This window comes from Solanum dulcamara, chromosome 5 (genome assembly GCF_947179165.1).
Source record: "Solanum dulcamara chromosome 5, daSolDulc1.2, whole genome shotgun sequence".
Classification (NCBI taxonomy): Eukaryota; Viridiplantae; Streptophyta; class Magnoliopsida; order Solanales; family Solanaceae; genus Solanum; species Solanum dulcamara.
Window position 1 is genome coordinate 71,617,285 of NC_077241.1, and position 23,294 is coordinate 71,640,578.

The 23,294-nt window shown below is 37.3% G+C and overlaps 1 protein-coding gene across 2 annotated transcripts; it reads right to left on the reverse strand.

Annotated features, from left to right (window-relative positions):
- Positions 1-1,239: 1,239 nt before the first annotated feature.
- LOC129889619 (protein TOPLESS-RELATED PROTEIN 2-like) lies at positions 1,240-21,999 on the reverse strand. 2 transcript variants are annotated; one of them, XM_055965002.1, is made up of 25 exons: positions 21,070-21,999; positions 20,501-20,680; positions 20,298-20,411; positions 20,057-20,215; positions 19,529-19,706; positions 19,286-19,412; positions 19,078-19,187; positions 18,843-18,981; positions 18,531-18,640; positions 17,766-17,835; positions 17,594-17,667; positions 17,408-17,503; positions 17,194-17,289; positions 16,908-17,035; positions 13,158-13,392; positions 12,910-13,074; positions 12,680-12,787; positions 12,401-12,547; positions 11,761-11,871; positions 11,480-11,662; positions 11,191-11,319; positions 10,377-10,472; positions 9,940-10,125; positions 9,201-9,370; positions 1,240-1,671 (listed from the first exon to the last, which is right to left on the reverse strand). In XM_055965002.1, the coding sequence occupies exons 1-25, from the start codon at positions 21,147-21,149 to the stop codon at positions 1,455-1,457; spliced, it is 3,408 nt and encodes a 1,135-aa protein (XP_055820977.1). In that variant the 5' UTR covers positions 21,150-21,999; the 3' UTR covers positions 1,240-1,454. The 2 variants fall into 2 exon arrangements, with proteins under 2 accessions (XP_055820977.1, XP_055820976.1); XM_055965001.1 differs by having other exon boundaries at positions 1,240-1,674.
- Positions 22,000-23,294: the final 1,295 nt, after the last annotated feature.

Consider the following 23,294-nt stretch of genomic DNA (forward strand, 5'->3'; position numbering starts at 1 on the left):
ACGTGTTTACCTAATGCTAATTTTAAGCCAGAAAGTTCTTAATCAGTCAAAAATGAAAAGTTACGATTCCTAACTTTTTTTTTCTAAGTGTTTAAAGTCATTTTCTTTGACCATGGAAATTACTTTTATATCCCTTATATTTTAACTAAATTCCCAAACTACCATTTTTATTCTTTTAACCCTAAAATTCACATAATTTTTCTCATTTAAGCACTTTTATCCAAACACTCAACTGCTTATTTATAAAAATAACTTTCAGCACTTTAAAGTTCTAAAAGCACTTCATACATAAAAGTTACTTTTTTAAGCCCATCCAAACGGCCTCTAGGTGTGTTGGAAAATTAAGTCGATATAATTATTATTGTTATTCGTGAAATTTATTTTTTCTATTTTTTTTAGAGAAGTTTTTTTAAAATTTAAATGAATTTGGCTTGTTAGAGAAAATGTTTTAAAAATATTTTGACCTGAACATGGAAAAATTGAAAAATGTTTGTTGAAAATTGTTTTCTTCCATACCAAACACACCCTAATAATTATGCACTTCTCATTTTACCTAAACGAGATTTTTTTTTTATAACTACACAAAAATTAGACATGCTTGAAGCCAGAAGTTTCATAAGTTTTAGTCCCAAAACCTATAAGTTTCAAATGAATTCTTTTTTATTTCACTGTATGTGATGTAATTACTATTTGGATGGTCAAAGAAATTTTCCATTGACCAATTTTTTTGTACTTGTTTTAAATATTTTTGAATTATAACTTATAGTATTTTAATGTAGTTTTTAAATATATAATCTTTATTTCAAAAAACTTAAAAATTCTATGTTTGAATCACACAGAAACACTCCAAATTATGAGAGTAATTGAAACTATGTCACATGAATTGAAATAAATAAAATATTACTTTAGTAAGAGCTCATAATAAAAATGTAAATAAAAGAAACTTTTTCGATGGAGTGATCTAACAATATTATTTCTGGTGCCATTATTTCTACTTCTGTAACTATTCTGTAACTATGGGTTTACATTTTTACCCATTAATGAATGATTCCAAATGGGGATGAGAACTTGGATTTATTAACTATGTCCAATGACAACAATATATTTGAACACATAGTATGTATTCATTGACTTGATGTAAACATCGAATACGGTCAAGAAAACAGAAAGAATTGACTCCAGATGCATAAAAACAAGTTAAATTATCAAATGATTCAGAACTTAGCAGAAGAAACAAGATGGAAGAAATCAATGAAAAATTTGAGAAACAGTATTAAAAAAATGGCCAGGCTACAAATGCAGCTGATCGATCAAAGATGTACAATGACCTCTATCCAAAAGAATAGTCAAAATAGACAGAAAAGAATAAGCTATTTTTAGAACTTTACAATATTAGGATCTAAAAAGAACAGTGTGAGCACCATAATCTTTCTATCATCATGTTGCAAGTATCATCACCTTGAAGGTGTTTCTGATGGCTGACTATTCAATGCAGAACTTGAGGGAATAGAAGGCATAGCACCATTATCTTGAGATGATGAACCGCCCCACTTGGGCTCTGCATCTGATGGCTCGATCACATGCACTGTGCCATCACTCATACCAAGAGCGAATTGGTTGGAATCGGATGGATGTGCTGCGATCACTACAGGAAATGCAGTGCCGCTGCCACTGCTTAAACAAGTGAAATTCAGATTAGCTGGCAACAGTGACGAAATGTTTCAACTCTAAAATTCAGATAAAGTAACGAGCATGTCATTATTTCATGTCACTATGTAGAGAGGCTCGTGGCCCCTTCACCAAATATAAGCAGAAATCCAAATGCTAAATAACAAACCTATTGTGCATTCAGTCAAGAACTTTCCAGCAAGTTAATTTCTCTCAAAATTGTCCTCCAGATAGTGCTAAGTTTTACGGGAAAATGATCATTTCTTCTTTTAGAATTTCATTTTCCTTTCAAACAAACACATGCAAGAAAATCATTTTCCTTTACACATGCAAGAATTTCTTCTTTTTAAGCAAAGAAAGTTTTCTCTCTAGAGAGTGACCACCCCCCACCCCCGTTGCCAACAAGAAACATTGACACCAATTGAACCACCAGATGGCAGCAACCCAATGGTAGAGGATGCACAGTACTCCCACTCCTTCAAAGAAGTGTTACTGAACAAGCAACACAGTCTCAATAAAGTATATGAACAAAAGGGAACCAACAGCAACAACAATGATGCTGATAACCAAGAAGCAATCCCACTAACGGAGGAAGATAAGCACAGATTATACATGCCATGGAGCCTCTCTGTCATAATCAAAGTGTATGGGAAGAAATTACTGTATCCTTATCTAAAAAATAAGTTAGTGGACATGTGGAAACTCACTGAACCACTAACTTTGATAGATCTGGGATGTGATTATAATATTGCTAAATTCACCCAAACACAAAGCTTGTACAAAGTACTTCATGAAGGTCCATGGTTTGTGGCTGGGCAATTCCTATCAGTCAAAAAGTGGGAACCAAACTTCGTCCCCACTCAGTCCACACCAACACACACCGCAATTTGGGCGAGATTACCGCAACTCCTGACAGAGTTCTACGACCGATGTATCCTACAAAAGGTTGGAAACAAATTGGGGGTGTTGCTTAAAATAGACACATGCACCTCATCTACTTTGAGAGGGAGATATGCAAGAATGTGTCCAGGTGCCGATTGAAATTCTGGTCAAGAATGAGGTAGTGATTGGAAGTCACAGGCAAATAGTGATCTATGAGGGAGAAGGAATAATGTGTATTAGTTGCGGAAGAATAGGCCACACACAAAGGAACTGCACAAACGACACACAAACTCTCCAGAACAATCCACAAGAAACTCCAATGGCGGAGAAAAAAAAAAGAAAATGACTGGCAGGTGGTCTTCTTCCCGAAGAAGAAGAAACAGGCACAACAATGGCCAACAAAGCCAGATCTAACCACAAGACACAAAGATCAAGCCACCACCTCACAGGTAAAGGCCCCCAACACGCTACCAGGTAAGTTTCTCAACACCACCACCTCCAACCAAACACATGGAGATGGAGGAAATAAAAAATATAACAAAAAAAAAATAATGAATTGAATTCGGGGAGAGGAAGTGGGACGAAGGCCCCACAAACTCAACAACCCCCCCCCCCCCATGGTACACGAAATGCCCTCAAGTCCCTTCCCCATAAAGGGGTTGAGACTGCGAACAATCCAATCCAAGCAAGATTTGGAGACATAAATGGAGTCCCAAATCTTAACTCTAACCACACCAGTGGGACCCAAAAGAGTCATTCGATTGTTCCTCCGCAAATTTGCCGACGAAAATTAAAAATAGGATGCACCAAAGCCCTTCCCGCACGAGAGGAAGTAATAATAACGCTATGGCTGTTGATATGACTATGGAGGTCGCATCAACCAGCCATCTCATTACTTCTCCAAAAGCTAGCAGACCTCCATTAAAATCAATGGAAGTCAATGCCAAAGGAAGTATCGAAACTGAAAATGGTAAACCACCCTTCCTCCTCTCAAATGAACTAGAACCACCCACTGGTATTCACAACAGCACCACTACCACCAGACCACATTCCCCAATCATGGCTGGAACCAACATTCCAATCCAAACAACTAACCCTCCAAGTCGAGATAGCAGGCCAACCAGTGCCCTTGATCCTACAGGATCCGACCTACTATGCCCAAATAATCAAAGAGGGCCTAGACCAAGCAATAGGGAACCTGGGACACCAAATATGACAACAAACATTGTTGCAGACTCAGATGATGGGAAACATCAACACCACCACAATGGAAGAGCTCAACACCCTGATGGGGCAAACTTTCCAGAGCCTTCCATTCTTTCCTTCCCTCCCATACCTAACAAGTATACAGAGTCCAACATTCATCCCAAGAATCCCATACGACATCCTGAACAGGAGGTACTCACAACGAAGAAACAACAATCAAGGACAAGAGGAGCCCTCACTCCTAGAGTTGCTAAGAAAAAGCAACCAGGAGTTGGAAGAAATCTTAGCAAGTCTTGGAGAACAAAATATGGCATCGCTTGTTTTAGAGAAGTTGTTCCTCAAAGAGTTCGAGGAACCCAACAGCTCAGTGATCGTAGTCCATTGCCCAGGGACCTGGAACAAGTGCACCTTGAACCTGAGGAACAAAAGGGAAGCAATTCCAGCAGTTGTAGCATTGAACCCACGATCGGAACCACCACAGGCATCCCAGATGGAGAAAGGGAAAGGCCTACAGGATCACCCATCCAACACACTGATAATGATGAAGCTCATCATATGGAACACCAGGGGGGACCAATAGTGCGAACTTCAAGCGCCAGTGTGAGGCTATGGTCAAGATGCACAGGCCCACCATGTTAGTGCTGCTAGAGACAAAAATGACTGAGCAAAAGCACCTGACTGAGCAGCTCAAGTTCAACTCCCAAATCCAATCCACAGCTAATGGCCCTTCAGGTGGAATTGTGATCATGTGGAAGGAAGAAGACCTCAAGCTAGACAACCTTTCAGTGACCCCTCAAGGCATACATGTCACTATTAAGGTACTCCCAAACACCCATCCCTGGTTTTTTTCTGCTATCTATGCAAGCCCTAACTTTAGCACTAGAACCCAACTTAGGAATGATCTCTGTAATCTCTCCCAAAATATAAAGGGAGAATGGCTAATGGGAGGGGACTTCAATGAAGTCCTAAATACTAAGGAAAAGAAAGGGGGTAACAACATTAATAATGTTAGAACCAATCTCTTCTGGGACTGCTTAAATAATTGTAGAATGGTGGACTTGGGATACAAGGGATGCAAATTCACCTGGACTAACAAAAGGTACAGAAATAGAAGGAATCTCATCTTGGAAAGACTTGACAGGTGTGTTGCTAATGACTCTTGGATAAAACTCTATCCCAATTCCACTGTAACACACCTTCCTAGGACAAAATCTAACCATTGTCCTCTCCTTGTCAATCTTAACAATTGTCACGGCAGTAAAGGTCCTAAACCTTTCAGGATGGAACCAGTGTGGTGTAGCCACCCATCCTTTAAGGACCTTGTCAAATTGTGCTTTGACACTCCCACCAGACTCAACAATGCCATTGAGCTCTTCCAAAAAGAAGCCTCCACTTGGAATAAGACAACCTTTGGAAATATTTTCATCAAAATGAAAAGAATCCTTGTAAGGCTAGATGGGATACAAAAATCCCTCAGCTACCACCATAGCCCCTTCCTTCAAGACCTAGAGACTAACCTTCTCAAAAAATATGAAGATCTCCTAAAAGCTGAGCATGACTTATGGAAAACCAAGTCCAGGCTCAACTGGCTAAGTGAAGGTGATGCCAACACTAGTTTCTTCCATACTTCTACCACTAATAGAAGGAGGAAAAATCAAATCCTTACCATTAAAGATGATGTAGGAAATGTCATTGAAGGACCTAAACACATTCAAAACCACATCACAAGCTTTTTCACTAATCTCTACACCATAGAACTCCTCAGCTCTGGTAGAAGCCTTAGTCATAATGAGGCTAACCACCACATCCTGTCTAATGATGTTTCCACCTCTCTAGACTCTGCCCTTAGAGACTCTGAGATCATCAAAGCACTCAAATCTTTCAAACCCCTCAAGGCACCTATTCCTGATGGCCTTCATCACCTATTTTAGGACATTGTTAAAGACAAAACCATTGCTTTCTGCAAAGAAATCTTTGACCAATCTCATATGCCCCCCATGAACAACACAACTCTTCTCTGCCTCATACCAAATTGCCCCAACCCCCCTTCCATTAGGAGTTACAGACCAATTGGCCTTTGCAACACCAATTACAAACTTGTGACCAAAATCATTGTAAATCATATCAAGCCTATCCTCCCGTCAATCATAGGCCCCAGCCAAGCCAGCTTCTTAGCCAACAGGAGAGACTCTGACAATGCCATTATTGTCAAGGAATACATCTCCCACTTTGGAAAAATGAGAGGAAAGAGCTCCAATATGATCCTTAAGATAGACTTGGAAAAGGCCTTTGACAAACTAGAGTGGTCTTTCATTAGGGATACATTGAACTACTTCAATTTCCCTACTAACCTCTCTAACCTCATCATGTCTTGTGTCAACACCTCCTCCATTGCCATCCTGATCAATGGTAGGAAAACTGACTATTTCCATCCCTCTAGAGGCATCAGACAAGGAGACCCTATGTATCCCTACCTCTTCATCATGTGTATGGAAAGACTCTCCAGAAACATAGAGGCTTCCACCAATGGGAAACTATGGTCCCCTATCAAAATAACTTACAGGGGACCAAAAATCTCCCATTTTTTCTTTGATGATGACCTTTGCCTATTTGCCAGAGCTGATACCACTAACTGCACCACCATCCTTAACACCCTCCAAAGCTTCTGCAATAAATCTGGTCAAAGGATCAACCACCAAAAATCCAGAGTCATCTTCTCCAAGAACTGCTCCAATGATACCAAAGCCATGTGTTCCAACATACTCAGCATTGCTCCTTCTGACTCATTGGGAAATACTTGGGATTTCCCATCTTCAGCAAGAAACCTACTAACTCTGACTTCCAATACATCATTGATAACATGAGGAAAAAACTCACAGGCTGGAAGACTAGTACATTCAACTTCCCAATAGAATCACTGAAACCATAAATAAAATTCAAAGAGATTTTGTCTGGGGAACTACTGCTGAGAAAAGGAAAATCCACTTGATTAAATTGGGATCTCATCACTGAAAAGCAGTGTATGGGAGGTCTGAGGCTCCAAGAAAGTGAGATCAAGAACAAAGCAATCATCTCAAGCCTAGCCTGAAGAGTAGTCCAAAACCCTGATAAGCTCTGGCAAAGATACTCCTCAACAAATAACAAATACCATAAAACCAATAGGAACAATGCAAGAGGTAAAAAAGTGGTCTCTAGAACCTGGCATAATGTTCAAAAAGGTTGGGTTGACTGCTCCTCAGCCACTAGATGGGTAGTCCACAAAGGAAACCAAGTCAATTTCCTGACTGATGCTTGGATTCCACACTATAACTGCATCCGCAAAGAGATTATTGGGCCAATTTTGAAAGAAGAGGAACACATCAAAATCAGTGATGTATACCAAAATGGAGAATGGAACCTAAACAACCTTTCCTTGACTCTCCCAAATGACATCCAAAACTACATCAAGGCTTACACCTTTCCCACTGATAGTGCCAAGCCAGATACCCCGATCTGGGGACTCACTAACAATGGGAATTTTTCCAAAGCATCTACCTATACTCTTATCAATAATACAACCAAAAAGCAAAGGCCAGAGCCAAATGAGAAATTTAAATGGATTTGGAAGGCTAGCATCCCTAATAAGATCAGGACTTTCCTTTGGCTACTATACCACTGCAGACTCCTCACAAACCACTCTCTTAAGGGAAGGGGCCTCAACATAGACCCAAAATGCCTGTTTTGTGACCACCCTGATGAGAATATCAACCACATCTTCAAATACCCCAATGCCAAAAGACTTTGGGCTGATATTATGGCAAAAAGCATAAACCACGAAAACATCAGCACTACCCAAATGAATGAGCGAAACTGGATTGATCCGTGGAGTAATGCCAAAAGCATTCCTTTCAATGGCTAGCTGAAATGGGACATTCTTATGCCATGTAGTCTTTGGAACATTTGGCTGACAAGGAACAATAACAACTTCAATTCCAAAAAGGATGTCATAAATGTCCAAAACACCACCTCCCAAGCCATGGAATACCACCTTCTAGTGGAAAAAATGGAAGTAAAAGAGGGACATCAGACCACCATTCAGTTTAAATGGGAACCTCCTCAGGAGAACTCTTTCAAGCTTAATATAGATGGATCTGCTAGGATAAACCTGGGAGGAGTAATTAGGAATCATAGAGGGCAATGGAGAGTGGGATTTCTAGAACACACCCCCTACACTAATTCCGTTAGTGCTGAACTCCAAGCACTAAGGAGAGGCCTCCAAATGGCAATAGAACACCAATGCACATCCATTGAAATTAACACTGACTCAACCGATGTTATAAATATGCTAAAAGGAAATCATAATTTGCTCTATGATTACCTAATTGTTGAGTGCAGGTACTTGATGACAAAGCTGGAAGTCACCAAGTTGTCCCATGTCTTTAGAGAGCAAAACAAGGTCGCAGATGCTTTGGCGAAGGAAGGGACAAAAAAAGCAGTTTTTGATGTACCCACCTTTTTGTTAATTCCTCCGATGTCTGCTCAAAAGTTTGTACACAGACACCCTAGGAACTACTTATGCTAGAACAGTGAAAAATTGTAACAATATTCTCCAGGGTCGGGATGTGGCCCAAACTATTAGTAACAGTACTCCTAACTAGTTCGTTTATTTATATATAAAATGCATCCTTTTGATCAAAAAAATAAACGAATTTCTTCTTTTAGAATTTCATTTTCCTTTTGAATAAACACATGCAAGAAAATCATTTTCCTTTACACTCACGTACCATTCTATAGTACTATATTTTCCAGCAGTTAACTTGGCGTCCAAACAAAGGCAAGTTTCCAAGAGATCACTTAAGATCTGGCATCAGCATTTAGGCATCATAGACTATAGTATATCATTCAACGTAAAGATAGAAATATGAACGCTTTGTTTGCTTGGAAAAGTACAGGTACTATTCAGGGTCTATTTTACATGTTTGATAAATCTTGCTATAGGAAACTATCCGAGGACCATAGTTATTTGTTGGTCTCTTTGCACCTCTACTGAACTTCTGCGTTCTTTGGGTTTTCGGGGAGAGAGTGGTTAAGGTTGGACCTAGGCTTGGGAAAAGTCAAATTCGGGATCTTCGAGCTAGGTTGCAACTCGAATAGGTCATCAAGCGGCCTTTTGAATTTTCCTTCCGTTTACGCAAATTCTAATAACTAAATTCCATCGGTTCAATCCACTAATGGAAGCCTGCAGTACTACTGTGGAAAAGGAGATAGGTGTAGCCACCACAGCCCACAAAATCTCTAGGACATGAGTTACACATCAAGCTTCATTTTGAAGCATTTAGAGCAAATCAAAGACCATTAGACAGCCACTCCAACTCCCATATTTGTCACAATTGTCCAAAACATGTGCAATACTATCCATTTATACACATCAAAACAATGAATCTATCCGAGCAAAGCATGACTACCTGCCAATTGAAGATAAGTAAGCTGAGGGTGCAATTCTACATCGAAGTCTGAGACTGTCTGCATCAAATATTCCGATTGCACCATCACAGAATCCAGTAAAGATCAGCAGGCCATCACATGAGTATATAGCACTTGAAATGCGAGCAGAAAGTGAATCTCTTGGATACCACTGCAACCAATTAACACTCAAATCATTTGTATTTTGACTAGGAAAAGTAAGGAACTTAAGAGTCAAACTTTGGAGACATGATAATGAATGTATCATGTTCATAATAAAATATGCAACATGAAGTTCTCTGTTGTCGAGCCATGCCAAGCAATATATATGCAGCTACACTGGCAAATTATGTACAGCAAGTAAAGAAAATAGAAACTAGGAAGAGCGAAAAATATCAACAAGGTAAAAGAATTAACAACTAATTTTTATGATGGGAACACAAAGAACACAGACAATTGCATTGGTTCCCGGCAATTCTGATTTAGCATTGCCATAATAGATCCTAAGTACTTGATGATTATTTCCTATCGTACTCTTGAAATACAGTATTATTTTGTAACACGGGAAACTTACCCCAAACTAACAAGAAACATGCAATCAGTACAATCACAATTGAAGAGATGAGAATGATATATACTGATAAGTGGAGTTAACCTAAAACACCTGCTTTCTGTGCAATCAACACAAATTCTATGTGCGCATTTAACAATAAACTACAATAAATTAATGTGAAGACTTACTGAACGTTGACATTCAAGTTGGGTATCATAGATTCCAATTTGGCTTTCATGAACTACTAATATATGAGCTTGGTCATTATGGAATTGGACTCTAGTTTCTCCAACTAAAGGAGCTTGGTGACCTGGCGGCGCTTGTATAGGCCTTGCTTTTTTCTTTTCCCAGCCATCAACACTCCAGATACATAGCTGCATCACAGAACAAGCACCAAATATTCTGCTATTAGCATGTCATTGAAACTACACAGCATTACTACTATAGCATCAACACGGCAATATTGCAAAGGAAGCACCATTGCCCACCCTAAAGAAATAGCAATCTAAGACTCATGCATAAATGCAATCCAGAAAACCAAATGGTACCAACAGTGCTGTCCCTTGAAAAAGGAAATGAATACAAGAGACGCAAAATTCAAAGAGGAGAAAAAACACCAACTTGCCTGTGCATCTGCACCTGAAGATACCAGTACATTCAAGCTCTGTGAAAATGCAAGGCTTGTTATCCGTTTCTGGTGACCCTTGAGCTTGATTTTGACCTATGACAGTGAAATCATAAAGAAGCAAACAGAAAAGATCTGTTACCACAAAATTCTAAAAGACAGTAGGGAATAAGGAAAAAAAAAAGTTGATAAGCATAAGACTTGACAGAAATGTAATTTAATAAGCCTCTTGCTTTGATATCGATGGTTCTATATATTCCTGACCTTAAAAATATGTTTACTTTGAGGTAAGGAGTAAAAACATGGTTGATTACTGTGAAATATTATGATTAGCATCCATTTGTCTAAGAATAAAGTTTAAGTAAAGGTTTTATACTTTCACGCCTCCGTCCAGTTTTAATTAATTGATAATGCTGATGGGGAGGGCACCCAACTCTCCATGTTTATTTTCTTCCTAGACGAGCGAAATGAACCTCATCCCTCGAGATCTACCTCCAGCAATCCCTCCTCTTTACAACCCAAAACCAAACATAGCATAAGAACATTGTCCAACTTCATTATCTAAAACTTCACTAAAACAATGAAGTTTAACGTAAACTTAGAGTAGTTAGCAGGCATATTTAAAGACAAATATGCATGATGATATTCCCAACACGCATGGCTAATGAGCGTTGTAAAAAAACAGGAGGAGAACATAGAAATATGAAATTAAGTTTCAGTATCAGAATAAACACTGACAATCCGAATAAGCAGTACCGTTCCTTTGAAATGACGTGTGCAACCTAGGACCAACACATAAAAAAGGAAGAAGTACCTCATCAACCCTAACATTGTATATCTGGATAGTGGAGTCCTCCATTCCTACAGCAATAACATTGTTATCTTGAGGATGAAATGCCAAATAGGTGGCTGCAGGGGGTGGCGGCATGAAAGTTGTCATCACCTAACCAGAGTTCATGTGTCAGATAAACCAATTTATCATCGTCAAAGAAGGGACAAGTCAATTTTGTACATAGTGATAAAAATGTTGACAAACTTCAAGTTTAAGAACTAGACGAGATCTTCGTCCACTCCTTTTCCCAGAGAGGGTCAGGTCAACAAACCTTAAAGGTCATCATGTTAAACAGGGAGACCTTCCCACCAGAAGCAGACATGACATAAGAATCATTTTTAGATAAAGCAATACATGCAGCCGCATCTTCAGCTGATTTCGCATCACCGACATCATTAGACATGAGTGCTCCATTTGTCGGCTGCCACAGTTGTGGAACAACTGCAGCGGAGGACTGAAAGAAAGAATTAAGGAAAGCAAACCAGTCAGAATTTTCTGACAAGAAAAACTAGTGAGAATTTGATGTGAGCCATATGGATACTCCAACTTAACCTTTCCAGATGGATTTCGCTCATTTCTCTGCCATTTCCAGAGCTTATGAATAGCATTAGAGCCCAGTGCCAGCACAGAAAGCCCAGAATTCGAATAGAGCAGCCGCAGCACCTGCCATCATTACAATTCAAATGTCTTTAGGTTGCTGGCAAAGACTGTCAATCGAAGAAGCATTTTGTGCCTCAACGATACTCAATTCATATTCCACCAAGAAAGACATAAACATGCATAAGGAGATTCTACACTAGTCTCCAGGAACAATTAAGAGTTGTTAAAGATCTAATCAAGAAGATAAAAGAACGGCATATCTTATAGTACAAGCTATAAATGAGGTAGTCAAACAATTCAACGGTATTAGAGCAAGGCAGCAAGCAGAGAACGGTCCAAGTTTCTGTCACCCGTCATCAAAAGAGAGTTTCCGTGTACTTGGCCGTGGAAAAGAATCAAACCCCCACATGAGAGAACGTATTCGAGATATAATAAAGTAAATAAAATCGCCGTTTCTAACCTTTTATATGAGGTAGTCACACAATTCAATTCAACGAGAATTATGACAAAAGATGCCACCAATTTTAGTCTTCAAAAGAGAACCTACCACAAGCAAGTGAAACTAAAAATGTAGATGAAGTTTTATAACAACCTTGCTGGCTAACAGAGGATCTGGCAACTTTAGCGTTTTAAGTTGAGATGAGTCAGCAATGTCTGAGAATTTCCAGCTTTTAATTTTGTCCATATTTTCTGCAATTCTAGGTTTCACGTCGGGAACTCTGCTGCTTTCCATGGTGGCCTATTGATATGACAAGCACGACAGTTCAAATATAATAGAATCATACTTCAAACGACAAGATCAGGAAGCACCATGCATTTCCCTGTCACAGGTAATAAAGAGGGGGAGGGGGAGATCATGGCAGATAAATACCAGATTGCCGATAGACATTGATTGCTGAGTTCTATCACTACGTTCAATGATTTGAGGTGCTGAGCCAGATATATTAGGAATTGGACCTAAGGAACCAGCAATTGGTGGCTGCAGAGTGCATCAAGATTAAGATAACCATTATACTGGTAGTATGAATATGACAATTTAAATTAGTTAAGGGCCTTGTGTAGTAAAGAAACCATAACTGCCCAAATGAGGATCAATATTACCTTAACATTGACATCAGAAAGCGCACGAGAACCCTCAAATGCCCTGCTCTCCAGCATCCTCAGCATTCGCTGCCCATCAGTGTTTGCCAGAACCTTGATTCCGTTATCACTGGTCGTGACAGCCAGCAACGAGCCTTCCTTATTGAATCTTAGTTTAGGACTGGCCTGAAAAGAAAAATGGAGTTCAAGAATTCTCAGTTTCAATAATGTCGATCAAACAAATGAATTCAAGTAACAGCAATACTAACAGGCAATCCACCATCGCCATCAGTAGCTGTAAGCATGTTGGTATTATCCATCTCCCAAAACTTTATCTGGAACTCATCACCCGCAGCTAAGAAACGATTCCTCGTAGTGTCAAACTGCACAACACCTAATGAACGCTTTCTAAAGCCAGAGAATGTCCTCTTGATTGCTCCTTCACTCTCATTCCACTCTACAAGGTGGGATTCACCTTCTTTACTTGTCCCACAAGAGAAAAGCCTGAAAGAAGATGGGAAAAGTTAAGAATGATTATATATAAAATCAAACGTAAACAAGTTTGTCTTGTTCCAGAGATATTTCTCAAAAAATAGTCTTGTTTCACACATTTATCATAAAACCCTGTAGGCCTCTTTACAATTCATTTTTTCTACCTTCAATAAGCATCATTCACTCATTCACTATTGCTGTCATATCTTTTATCATGGCAGCTTTGAGTATAAAACTGACCCTAATGAGTCCTCCAATGGATTCATGTTTTGCCTTAGGGAATGCCCACAACTTTAGCCCTTCTTCATTTTTTTGGGCAATGGTATGTTTGATAGAGTACCGAAGAAAGGACTTCATAAAAATCTTAGGAATTTGAAAGAGTTCTGAAAAATCTACTACAGGAGGCACTCTACCAGGAGTATGTATGCATTCAGAAAATAATATACGTTGAAGAATATTGAAGTGTGTAACAATCTCATTCAAAAGCTTAAGTTGTTAGAGAGAGCACACTTTAATTTCATTATAGTTGTTAGAGAGAGCACACTTCATTAGAAAATATATGGCTTAGCTGGATCGAAGGACTTTCAGCAGGCACTGATAGCAACAACTCTGTACATATTTTTCTCATGCTTTATACTGATGACTCATATTTTGTGATGTTTTTCTTGATGAAGTCGACCTAGAGTAGGCAGTTAAGCATCTCAGCATTACAATGTTGGTTTATTTGAGGCTAATTCTAGATAGACTACAAATCTCTCATAGAGCCATCTTTAACCTGTAAATGACATACAGAACATTTTTTTTTGTAAAGGTGGTGTCCAGGCCAGCTTGTGCACACCTCGACTATTCGGCCGGGTACCTATTATCTCCCACCATCATAGGTACTAGGTAACTTTGTCCACCAAGGCTAAGCAGGTAGGAAGAAATCACCAAATGTTTTTTTGTCTCTGCCGGGTGCAGAACATTCATTAGTTAGCAGAAATTATAGGTTACGGAGTTGGTTACTTCCCTACCACTTAACTTGGCATCCCCTTTGGACTAAACACAAGGATGGGACCGTATGGCAGGGGGCATTTGATACTTGATAGAGTGGAAAAAAGATTAAGGTGAACAAGACAATATCACTCATTTTGGGGTAGAGCTACCAACATATGTCATGTCTCTTTGACCATTACCTGTTGAAGTTGAGAGGAGACATAACAAGTTTAGAAGGAATTTTCTTTGCAAAGACAACATGGACAAAGATACATTTCCATTAAACAAAGGGAGTCCAGTAATACTACCAAAGAAAGTGGGAGGTTTGGGTATACAAATGCCAAAGACAGTATAATAAGATCCTTTTATTTAAGTGGCACCAGATATTTGGTCGAGAGTCTATAAATATCACACTGCTGATTATTGCAGTTCTTAAACTTTGGTGCTGCGGTTTGGGAGAGTATTAGGAACCTATGGAAGGATTTTCCTAAACTTCCAATTCTCAGCACGAAAAGCGGATGAAATTGTGATTTTAGCATGATGCAAGGTTGGTCATACCTTGCTAAACTGTTCGGGTTTGCTCTTAATACTGCAGGGAAAGTAGCCCAATTCAAGTTTCAATCTGGATGAAATCTATCTTTCAGAGGGAACTTTGAAAATTGAGATACACAGAGATCAGCCCAATTGTTAAAATAGCTAGCAGCTCCGCATGTCAAATAGGAAATGAAAAGCTTAATAAGATGGAAAACACCTGAAGGATGGAAAATATTATTGTAAACTGGTTGTAATTTGTTGTCCTCCTCTATTTAACAACCTATACAATGAATGACCTTGGAAATCTATCTGGGATAGTAGATCACCTCCTACAGTTGTTGGTCTTGGTCCGGTTGAGTCTCATAAAAGCCTGATTGACACAAGTTAATCAACAGAGAAGAGGCACCAGCATGTTCTACAGATGATTTATGTGCGAAACAGAATGGGAAGGGCATCAAATTTCTGGACAATCTAGAGTATGTTCCTTAACTCAACTCAACTCAAGGAGTTTATTGAGTTGGACTAGACGAAAGCTGAGCACACAAAACGGGAAGATATGGTTCACTACTCCAGCAAGTATTTTTTGGGTGACTGGCTAAAAAGAATCATAGGTGCTTCAAAGGCAGGAGAAACCTGTCCATAGACCTTTTTTAAAAGCCGGGGTAGAAAACTTGTTCAGACAAGTTATAATTTTTTGTGCTTTCGGGTTTTTGGAATGATATGCTGAATGCATATGATATATACAATCCGCTTGAATCCTTCTGTTCTCAAAAATTTATAAAGGAATTCTGGTTTTCTATAAGCTGTACTAATCTTCACTTCCTTGGTGCAGTTTTGGTGGAATAAAAATATTTTACTTGCCAAAAGTACAAAGAGACAAAAAGAAACTGCAGAAAGACAACACAAAAAAACAGGAATAGAGTGAGTTATCCCAAATTTGAAGACAAAGAAGCTGGCAGATTTAGAATCACTAGTCAAGTGCGAGTGCTTTGTATTGCCTTAATAAATATATATAAAAAGAACAAATTGGTATGTGTACTTAATTTTATTAAGTATAATTTTAAAAAAAATAACGTAACATTTGTTAAGATAAAAAATATACCAACATCATGACAACTCACCATCACACTAATAATTAAGGAGTAAAATTAAATATAGTGAATAAAATTGTGCAATTGGTATCAAAAGTCAAAATTGTGTTGATATTGATTAAGAGTTACTTTATTTATTATAAAATCAAAAATTAGATACACAGGTGCCCAAATTAATACTCGAATTAATTAAGTTATTTTTTTACATTATATAATAGAGAAAGCCTAGACCTTAAAATTCTTCTAATATTCTAACCATTTGTACTCTTCTCAAAAGATAACTTTAAAGAAGAACAAAATTGTTTAAGGTAGTCTTCTCCTCCCCACCCCCACCCCTCCGGCCCCAAACCTATTAATGCACGTGAAGGACCAAGATTAAGTTGGTATCCTTATTTTAAGGGGAAAAAATAAATAAATTACATTCTCCTAAACATTAGTTTTTCTTTCCATATATTTTATTTTTAGGAGTTTTTTAAATACATCTTTCCATATATCTTAGGAGTCTACATTAATTCTACTAATACTTCTACCTATATATTTTACTCTTATCATATATTTTAGGACTCTTTTATTTTTTCTTTCTATATATTTGAGGAGTCAATATTATAAAAATAATTATAACTTAAAAAATAGTAAATGACGATTTTGTCTATTATAGGGACTTTTAATGAAGAGTAAAAAGTTCAATCAACATTTCCAAAGACCTTCATGCTTTTAATATAGTATAGATTATACAATTTAGCTTGATATAAGGATGGATAAATAAAATGTAATAATGAAATTTGCATCACAAGGATAAGATCTTATCGATGAAAGAAATGTAAGATTACATGCATTGCATAAAAACCGTCAAAGCTTCCTTACTTGTTTGAAACAAATAAGGTCACCTACTAAACAAAGATCAAATGTATTGGCTTTTGGACCAACCTGGTTCCATCAGCACTATATGCCATTGTTGTGCACCAAAGACCAGGAGCATCATAATCTACTCTTGATCCCATGCCATCATACAGCCAAGCTTTTATTTTACCATCAATGGCCGTAGAGAAAATAAACTGCAAAATACAAATTCAGAAAATATTCTTCTTTTTCAAACACAATCTATTAAAATTATAAGACGGCTTTCTTGACTCTCAAAGAAGCCCTGTGAAAAACATTCAGCAGCCCAAGAGTCAATATTGTGAAAAATAACCACAGAATGTAATTTGTTTACCTGGATACTCTCTTTGTAGTGAGGGCAGACAGAATATACAGGAGCTTCATGCCCCTCAAACATATGTTGACTACGACCACTTACTGCATCCCAGACCTGTTATAAGCAAGCAAATAATGAAGAAAATAAATCCTATAATACCAACAGCTTTCTTCCGTTTTTTAACTAAAGGAAAGATAACAGCAATATTATGTTATCATGTCAAAGAGAAAACCTTGATTGTCTTGTCATCCCCACACGTCACTATGCAGAGTTGCTTATTAGGGTGGGAAAATGCAATATCGTTAACACCACCGGCATGAGCATCAATCTATAACATGGAAAAATATGAAAACTTAATAAGTTATGTAATTATTTATGTGAGGGTGTGACACAGAGACAGTGTCTTTGCATGGCTTACTTCTAGATGCTGTCTCAATTCTCCCGCTGGGCTGTATGTATATATTTGAACAATGTGCTTTGAAAAGGCAACGCCTACAAAAAGCAAAATGACAAAATCATGGGTACAATTGAGCTCCTAAAGCTGCAAAAACTTATCACAGAAAAAGCGAACCATTAAAAGCCCATCTTACCAAGTATAGAACCATCTGGGCCCCACACACATCGATTGACTGATACAGTGGCATCTTTGACCAAAGCTGACTGAATGATAAGCAACCAAAGCATGTTAATTTGGGAAGCAAAGTTGAATATTACAAGTTACAACCCAAAGAAGAAAAGGGAGAAATATGCTAAACTGAGGAAATAAGACATAATATGGCATAATCCTTCAATACTGAATCAAGTGAAACCTATTAACAAACTGAAAAATAAGAAAAGAGGGTTTTTGGAGCTTGATTATTGAGTATATTCTGATTTATGCTAAAACGATGTTATTATGTGAACTGTGAAGTAAGGTAGTTCACTGAACGATGGCATGCCAAGATCAAATAATATACAGTACGATACTGAGTTGTTTGGCATCTCATTATGGGACAGGATTCACACTTAAGCGCCTGTTTGGCCATGACTATTTTTCACTTTTTTCCATAATATTATTCCAGAAAACTGTTTGGACATAGAATTGTTACTATTTTTCGGAATTTGAAAATCTCCCAAATGTTGTTTTCACAATTTTCACTCCAAATCACTCACAAAAATTCAAATACAACTCCAATTTATATTCATGTCCAAACACAACTCTAATTTCCAAATACCAGTTTCAACTTTTTTCCAAATTTCACGAATTTCATGTCCAAACGTCCACTAAGTATGATGGACTGGAAAGAAAAATTGCTTCGCTAATTGGGGGATCAAAGAAGCAATATTAGAATTCAAAACCCGGAAGAAATTCTCACCTGGAATGGCATTGAGCATGCAGATATATCCCAAACCTTGAAGGACTTATGCGCTAACCGTTCACGAGATCCAACTTCCCAAATGCTAATGTCACCAACATTGGTACCCACTACATGGTGATACAGGAAAAGGTGGAAATTAGGACCAACAGAAATTGAAAACCATACAATGCCCCCCTCCCAACCATGGGTCTAACTTACAAAATACTTAAATGATATATCACAATTTTGTATAGGAATAAGCACATAAACGCTCAATAATCATAATTAACCCTTCCCGTACTAACTATAGAGGGGCCAATCAGAATCAACCTAGAAGAACAGTCTGTTGTTGTGGATGGAAATCCATGCTCATAACGTTAGATCCTTGGCTAAGGTTCCGCACAACAGTTTTGGGAAGGTCATCCGGTGAATACATATTGGAAGGATGAGCTGAACCCGAAAAGGATACCTGGAGATAACAAAAAAATTGTGTTTGCTTGCATTGTTAATCGATTCGGGAAAGTAATCTTGCAAACTTTCTATTTCCATCTTACTTCAATCTTACCTCATCAGATTGACCGGCACGCATTCGTTTCATCAAATGCTCGGAATCACCCATTTGAAAGTCCATTCCAGGACCGGCTGGGTTAGTTCTTGGATGTTTTAGAAAGCCAGCTGATGACATTACAGTAGACAACTTTAGTTAAAGAAAAATACTAACTTTCTGGAAATGCAACAACAGTTTCCTCCAAACCAATAATAATATAACAGACCAGCGCCAGGAGCCTGCACAAGTCCAGGGGGACCAGGAGCAACAGCAGTGTGAGGCATAGAAGGATTTGCACTTGACATCCACCCTGCGATGGCACTTGGTGAAGGTGAAACAACTGGTTGGAATGGCTGTAATAAGAAAACTAAAATAAATGAGACACCACATGGAATACAACAAATGGTTTAGCATATAAGTAAGTGGTTTCGTTCTTAAGGGAATAACATGTTTAATGAGCTCTACTCACACTGTGAGCTCCAAGTGGAGGAAATGCCCCAGGCTTTGGAACTGGTCCAGCAAGAGGCGTATTTACAGGAGGAGGAGGCCGAGTTCCATTGTTAGATGCACAAGTATGATCAGTAAAAAGTGTTTTAATATCAGGATTTGGACGTGGATTCTTGCATAGCTGATGCTGCCAGTTAAGACTGAAATACAAATGACACAAAACTTAATAATGTCGTCTCAACAAGAAAATCAGATTATCACAGAAGGGGGTTGATCTCATCCTCAATTAACAGTATCAACAGCTAACAGCATAAATGATTATAATTAGTAGTGGTGGAATAATGGACCCTCCGAGGCATTGCTTAGCTAGAAATTGAAACTAACTTGATTGGCACTTTCTATTTGAGGTAATCTTTAAATGATTGATGGTAGATAAGATCATGCCAAATCTCTTTCTCATATTATGGAAGTATAAGAAGCATTAAACATCCCCAGATAGATAACCTCAGCGGATTAAATGCAAAATATAAAGCACGCTTTAGCATAGAACCTTTGATTAATCAATGTCCGCAGTCGTGAAGCTTTGAAAGAGGGAAAAGCTAACTTGTCACGGAACAGAGGGTTTGCCTCAATAAGCTTTTTTAGTTCTACCAGCATAATATTTCTTGCCGACTTTGTATCCCCGTATTTGGAGAGCTGCTCGTTCTGCCTAGGGACACAACAAAATATTTTCAATTATTCATCAACAAAAGGAAAGAATACACATCACACTTCAAGCCAAAATATAATACCTAAAATTGTCAAGAGTCAATAACTGGGTGATCTCCTTGAAGAGATCTTCATTAAAAGAAGCAAAAACCTTAAGGTCCTTCACAAGAATCTCAACTGCTTTTACTCTATCATGCCTGACAAATATATTTCAGAAACCAACCAAATGATTAGATGTGCTGATGAAACTCATGGAACGATTATGGTGAATGACATTTGAACTCACTTGTCAAGAGCTTCAAGATATTTTTGCTTTCTTATTTCAAAGAAGATCTTCATTGAATAGCGGTTGTCTTCAACCTTTGTGAACCCACTTAGGTATCTCTCAACTTCATCCCATTCACCAGCTTGCACTTGATCCTCAAAGTATTTCATGTTGAAGAAGAAACCAGATTCTTGCTCCAACCTAAAGTTAATATTCATGCAATTTTATGGCAAAATGGAACATGAGAAGAGAACAAGAGAATTAACATTACATCCCCTTAAGAGTTAAGAGTTATATCATCTAAATTGCTCTCTAGACTCTAGCTAATTAATGAAATGAGAGAGAGTACAATCAAATAACCCAAAAGGAAACAATCATAAGATTTCACCATTGAGCTGAAAATTCTTTAAACAAAGCAAATCTAAATCTTACTCAAAGGTGATCAGTTGGCTACATCATTCATCGGGTCTAATCGAAATGAGTTAGGAAAGAGAAAAATCAATTTTATAATACTAAAATCACATTTCATTTGCTAAATTATATAGGCATTAGAATTTTAATGATAAAAGGCTTAATAGGGAGAAACTCACTTATGAACTGTCTCTTTGAACTTCTCCTCATCCAAAAACTGGAGAATTAAGAAAACCAGTTCCCTACTCAAGGAAGACATGGTGACAGCTCCAGGAACCCCTAGCCACTCCAGTGCAAATATTTGGATGTTAATTTGCTAAAGCAAAGAAAAAGTGACCAAATTTTCCACCAATGGAGCCCCTTTGCTCCAAGTAATCACCTACTTAATCTAGATCACTTCCCCAACTAAGAAAATGCTCACAATGTTTCAGAATAATAACTGTTATAAGCTGAAAACACAATGTACCAACACCAGGGGTTCCAACAAAATCACTTCAATGCTTGCACTTTCAACTTCCAGACCATACACATCAAACAGAAAATCCAGTACTTCCTGCCTTCACCACCAAAATGCAATGCAAAAAATACCAAGAACCCCTCAAATCAATGCATCCAATTCAAATCCCAAGAAGATGCCACCCCCAAACCCCAATTAAACCACCACAAGAACAAACTCCAAAACTTTCTTGGAAAATGAGCTCCTCCAAATTAACCCCCTTAAATTCCTAACACAGAGTCATAAAAATCCAATCTTTAAGCTACCCAAACATTAAACAAACAACCCCTCTTCAGTTTTCCTTTAAAGAACTCATCTTTCTTGAAAAACAACAATAATGAGAGCAAAAAGGGATTCTTTTCAGATCTGGGTACATAAAATATCTGAATAAGAATGCATATGTTGAAGAGTTAGGAGGCTACTTTACTTGTTTATGACAACCACCACATGATGTTTAACAATGCAAAAGCTAGGGTTTTTTTTTCTTTTTTTTTCCTTCCTCTGTAGAAGAGAGGACTAAATACTGAAAGGGACTTCCTTTTTTTCCTCTTTTTTTCTCTGCAGACAACCACCCACTACTCCTACTCTTTCTTTCCCTTCTTTGTATTCACTCTTTTTCTTTCTCTTTCTATATATATATATATATATATATATATATATATATTTTGCATGTGTTCCATATTTTTGTGCTCATTGTTGCCTTTTATATAAGGGGGTGGTGGGTTTTTGTTGGGTTTTTGACTTTTTTTTATTTGGTGTTCGATTTTCATATTGTAGGTCGACTATTTTGAATTCATGTTGTATAGAATCCCATTCAGGGAGAAGCGTTCCTTATAGAAGATTTTTTCATACTCAAGACTCGAGCAATCTAATCCACGATAGATCTTTTGGTGGGAATGACATTTGTTTTCTTTAAAAAAAAAACATGAGTGATCTCAAATTCTTTACAGATTGATAAAATGACAGTATGGTAAGGATGGAGAATGTCACAGTGTGTTGTGTTGAAGTTCTTGCTATATACGTGTCGGATTTTAATTGGTTAGTGGTTGGATATAATAGGAAAAGTCGGTAAATTAAGCACTGTTTCATTTTAAATTTACTATTTCTTTAGTCTCAATTTATTTAATGTGCTTTAATTTAATACGAAGTTAAATTTATAATCTAAAATAAATTATAAATATTTATTTGACTATAAATTATTTTATTGAGAATAAAATAATATTTTAAAATTAAATTCTAACTAAATAAAAAATATATTATTATTTTTTAGTCTGATTAAAAAATAAAGTGAAATGTATAAATATAAATTAGAAGAGAATGGAATAATTTTTTATTGTGTTTTTTTTTTGGATAGCTCAAGCAAAAAAAAAATTAACTTTTTCAACCAAACTGCCCTCATGATTAAGTCATGTCCTTTGATGTGATAATTGTTTAATCCTTTGTTTTTATGATAAGTATACATCTGTCTATAATTGAAAAATATTGTTTCTATTATAAAATAAATTGACTTAACAAATTAATAAAAAGGAGAAATAGTAAAATAAAAGGTGATAGAAAGAGAAAGAGTTTAGAGGAAATTCAGTGTATTATTATTTCATCTACATTCTTAATTTTCTGATTTTCAAGGTTATTTATAGTCAAGAAAATCAGAGGAAATCAGAAGATAAGGCAAGTTGTCATTTTAGTGGGACCCATAATTAAAAGTGGAACATCCACTAGCCCACTTGGCTCTGTTATTTTTCTAACACTCCTCTTTGTATGTTCACGTGTACTATACTTCGTTAAAAACTTTACAAGAGATAATATACATATATATCCTGAACACCCATAGATGTTGAGCCTCGTTAAAACCTTATTAGAGATGAAAGAAAAAGAGTATGCACATCTGGTAATACATCTTAAGTGTTG

Excerpts from the sequence above, each read along its gene's own strand:
- LOC129889619 (XM_055965001.1), bottom strand. The coding sequence starts at position 21,149 with ATGTCTTCCTTGAGTAGGGAACTGGTTTTCTTAATTCTCCAGTTTTTG. Across the intron at positions 17,668-17,765 it reads CCCAGATGGTTCTATACTTG|GCGTTGCCTTTTCAAAGCAC; the intron begins GTAAGATGGGCT and ends TGCTTTTTGTAG. Across the intron at positions 10,473-11,190 it reads ACAATGTTAGGGTTGATGAG|GTCAAAATCAAGCTCAAGGG; the intron begins GTACTTCTTCCT and ends TCACTGTCATAG.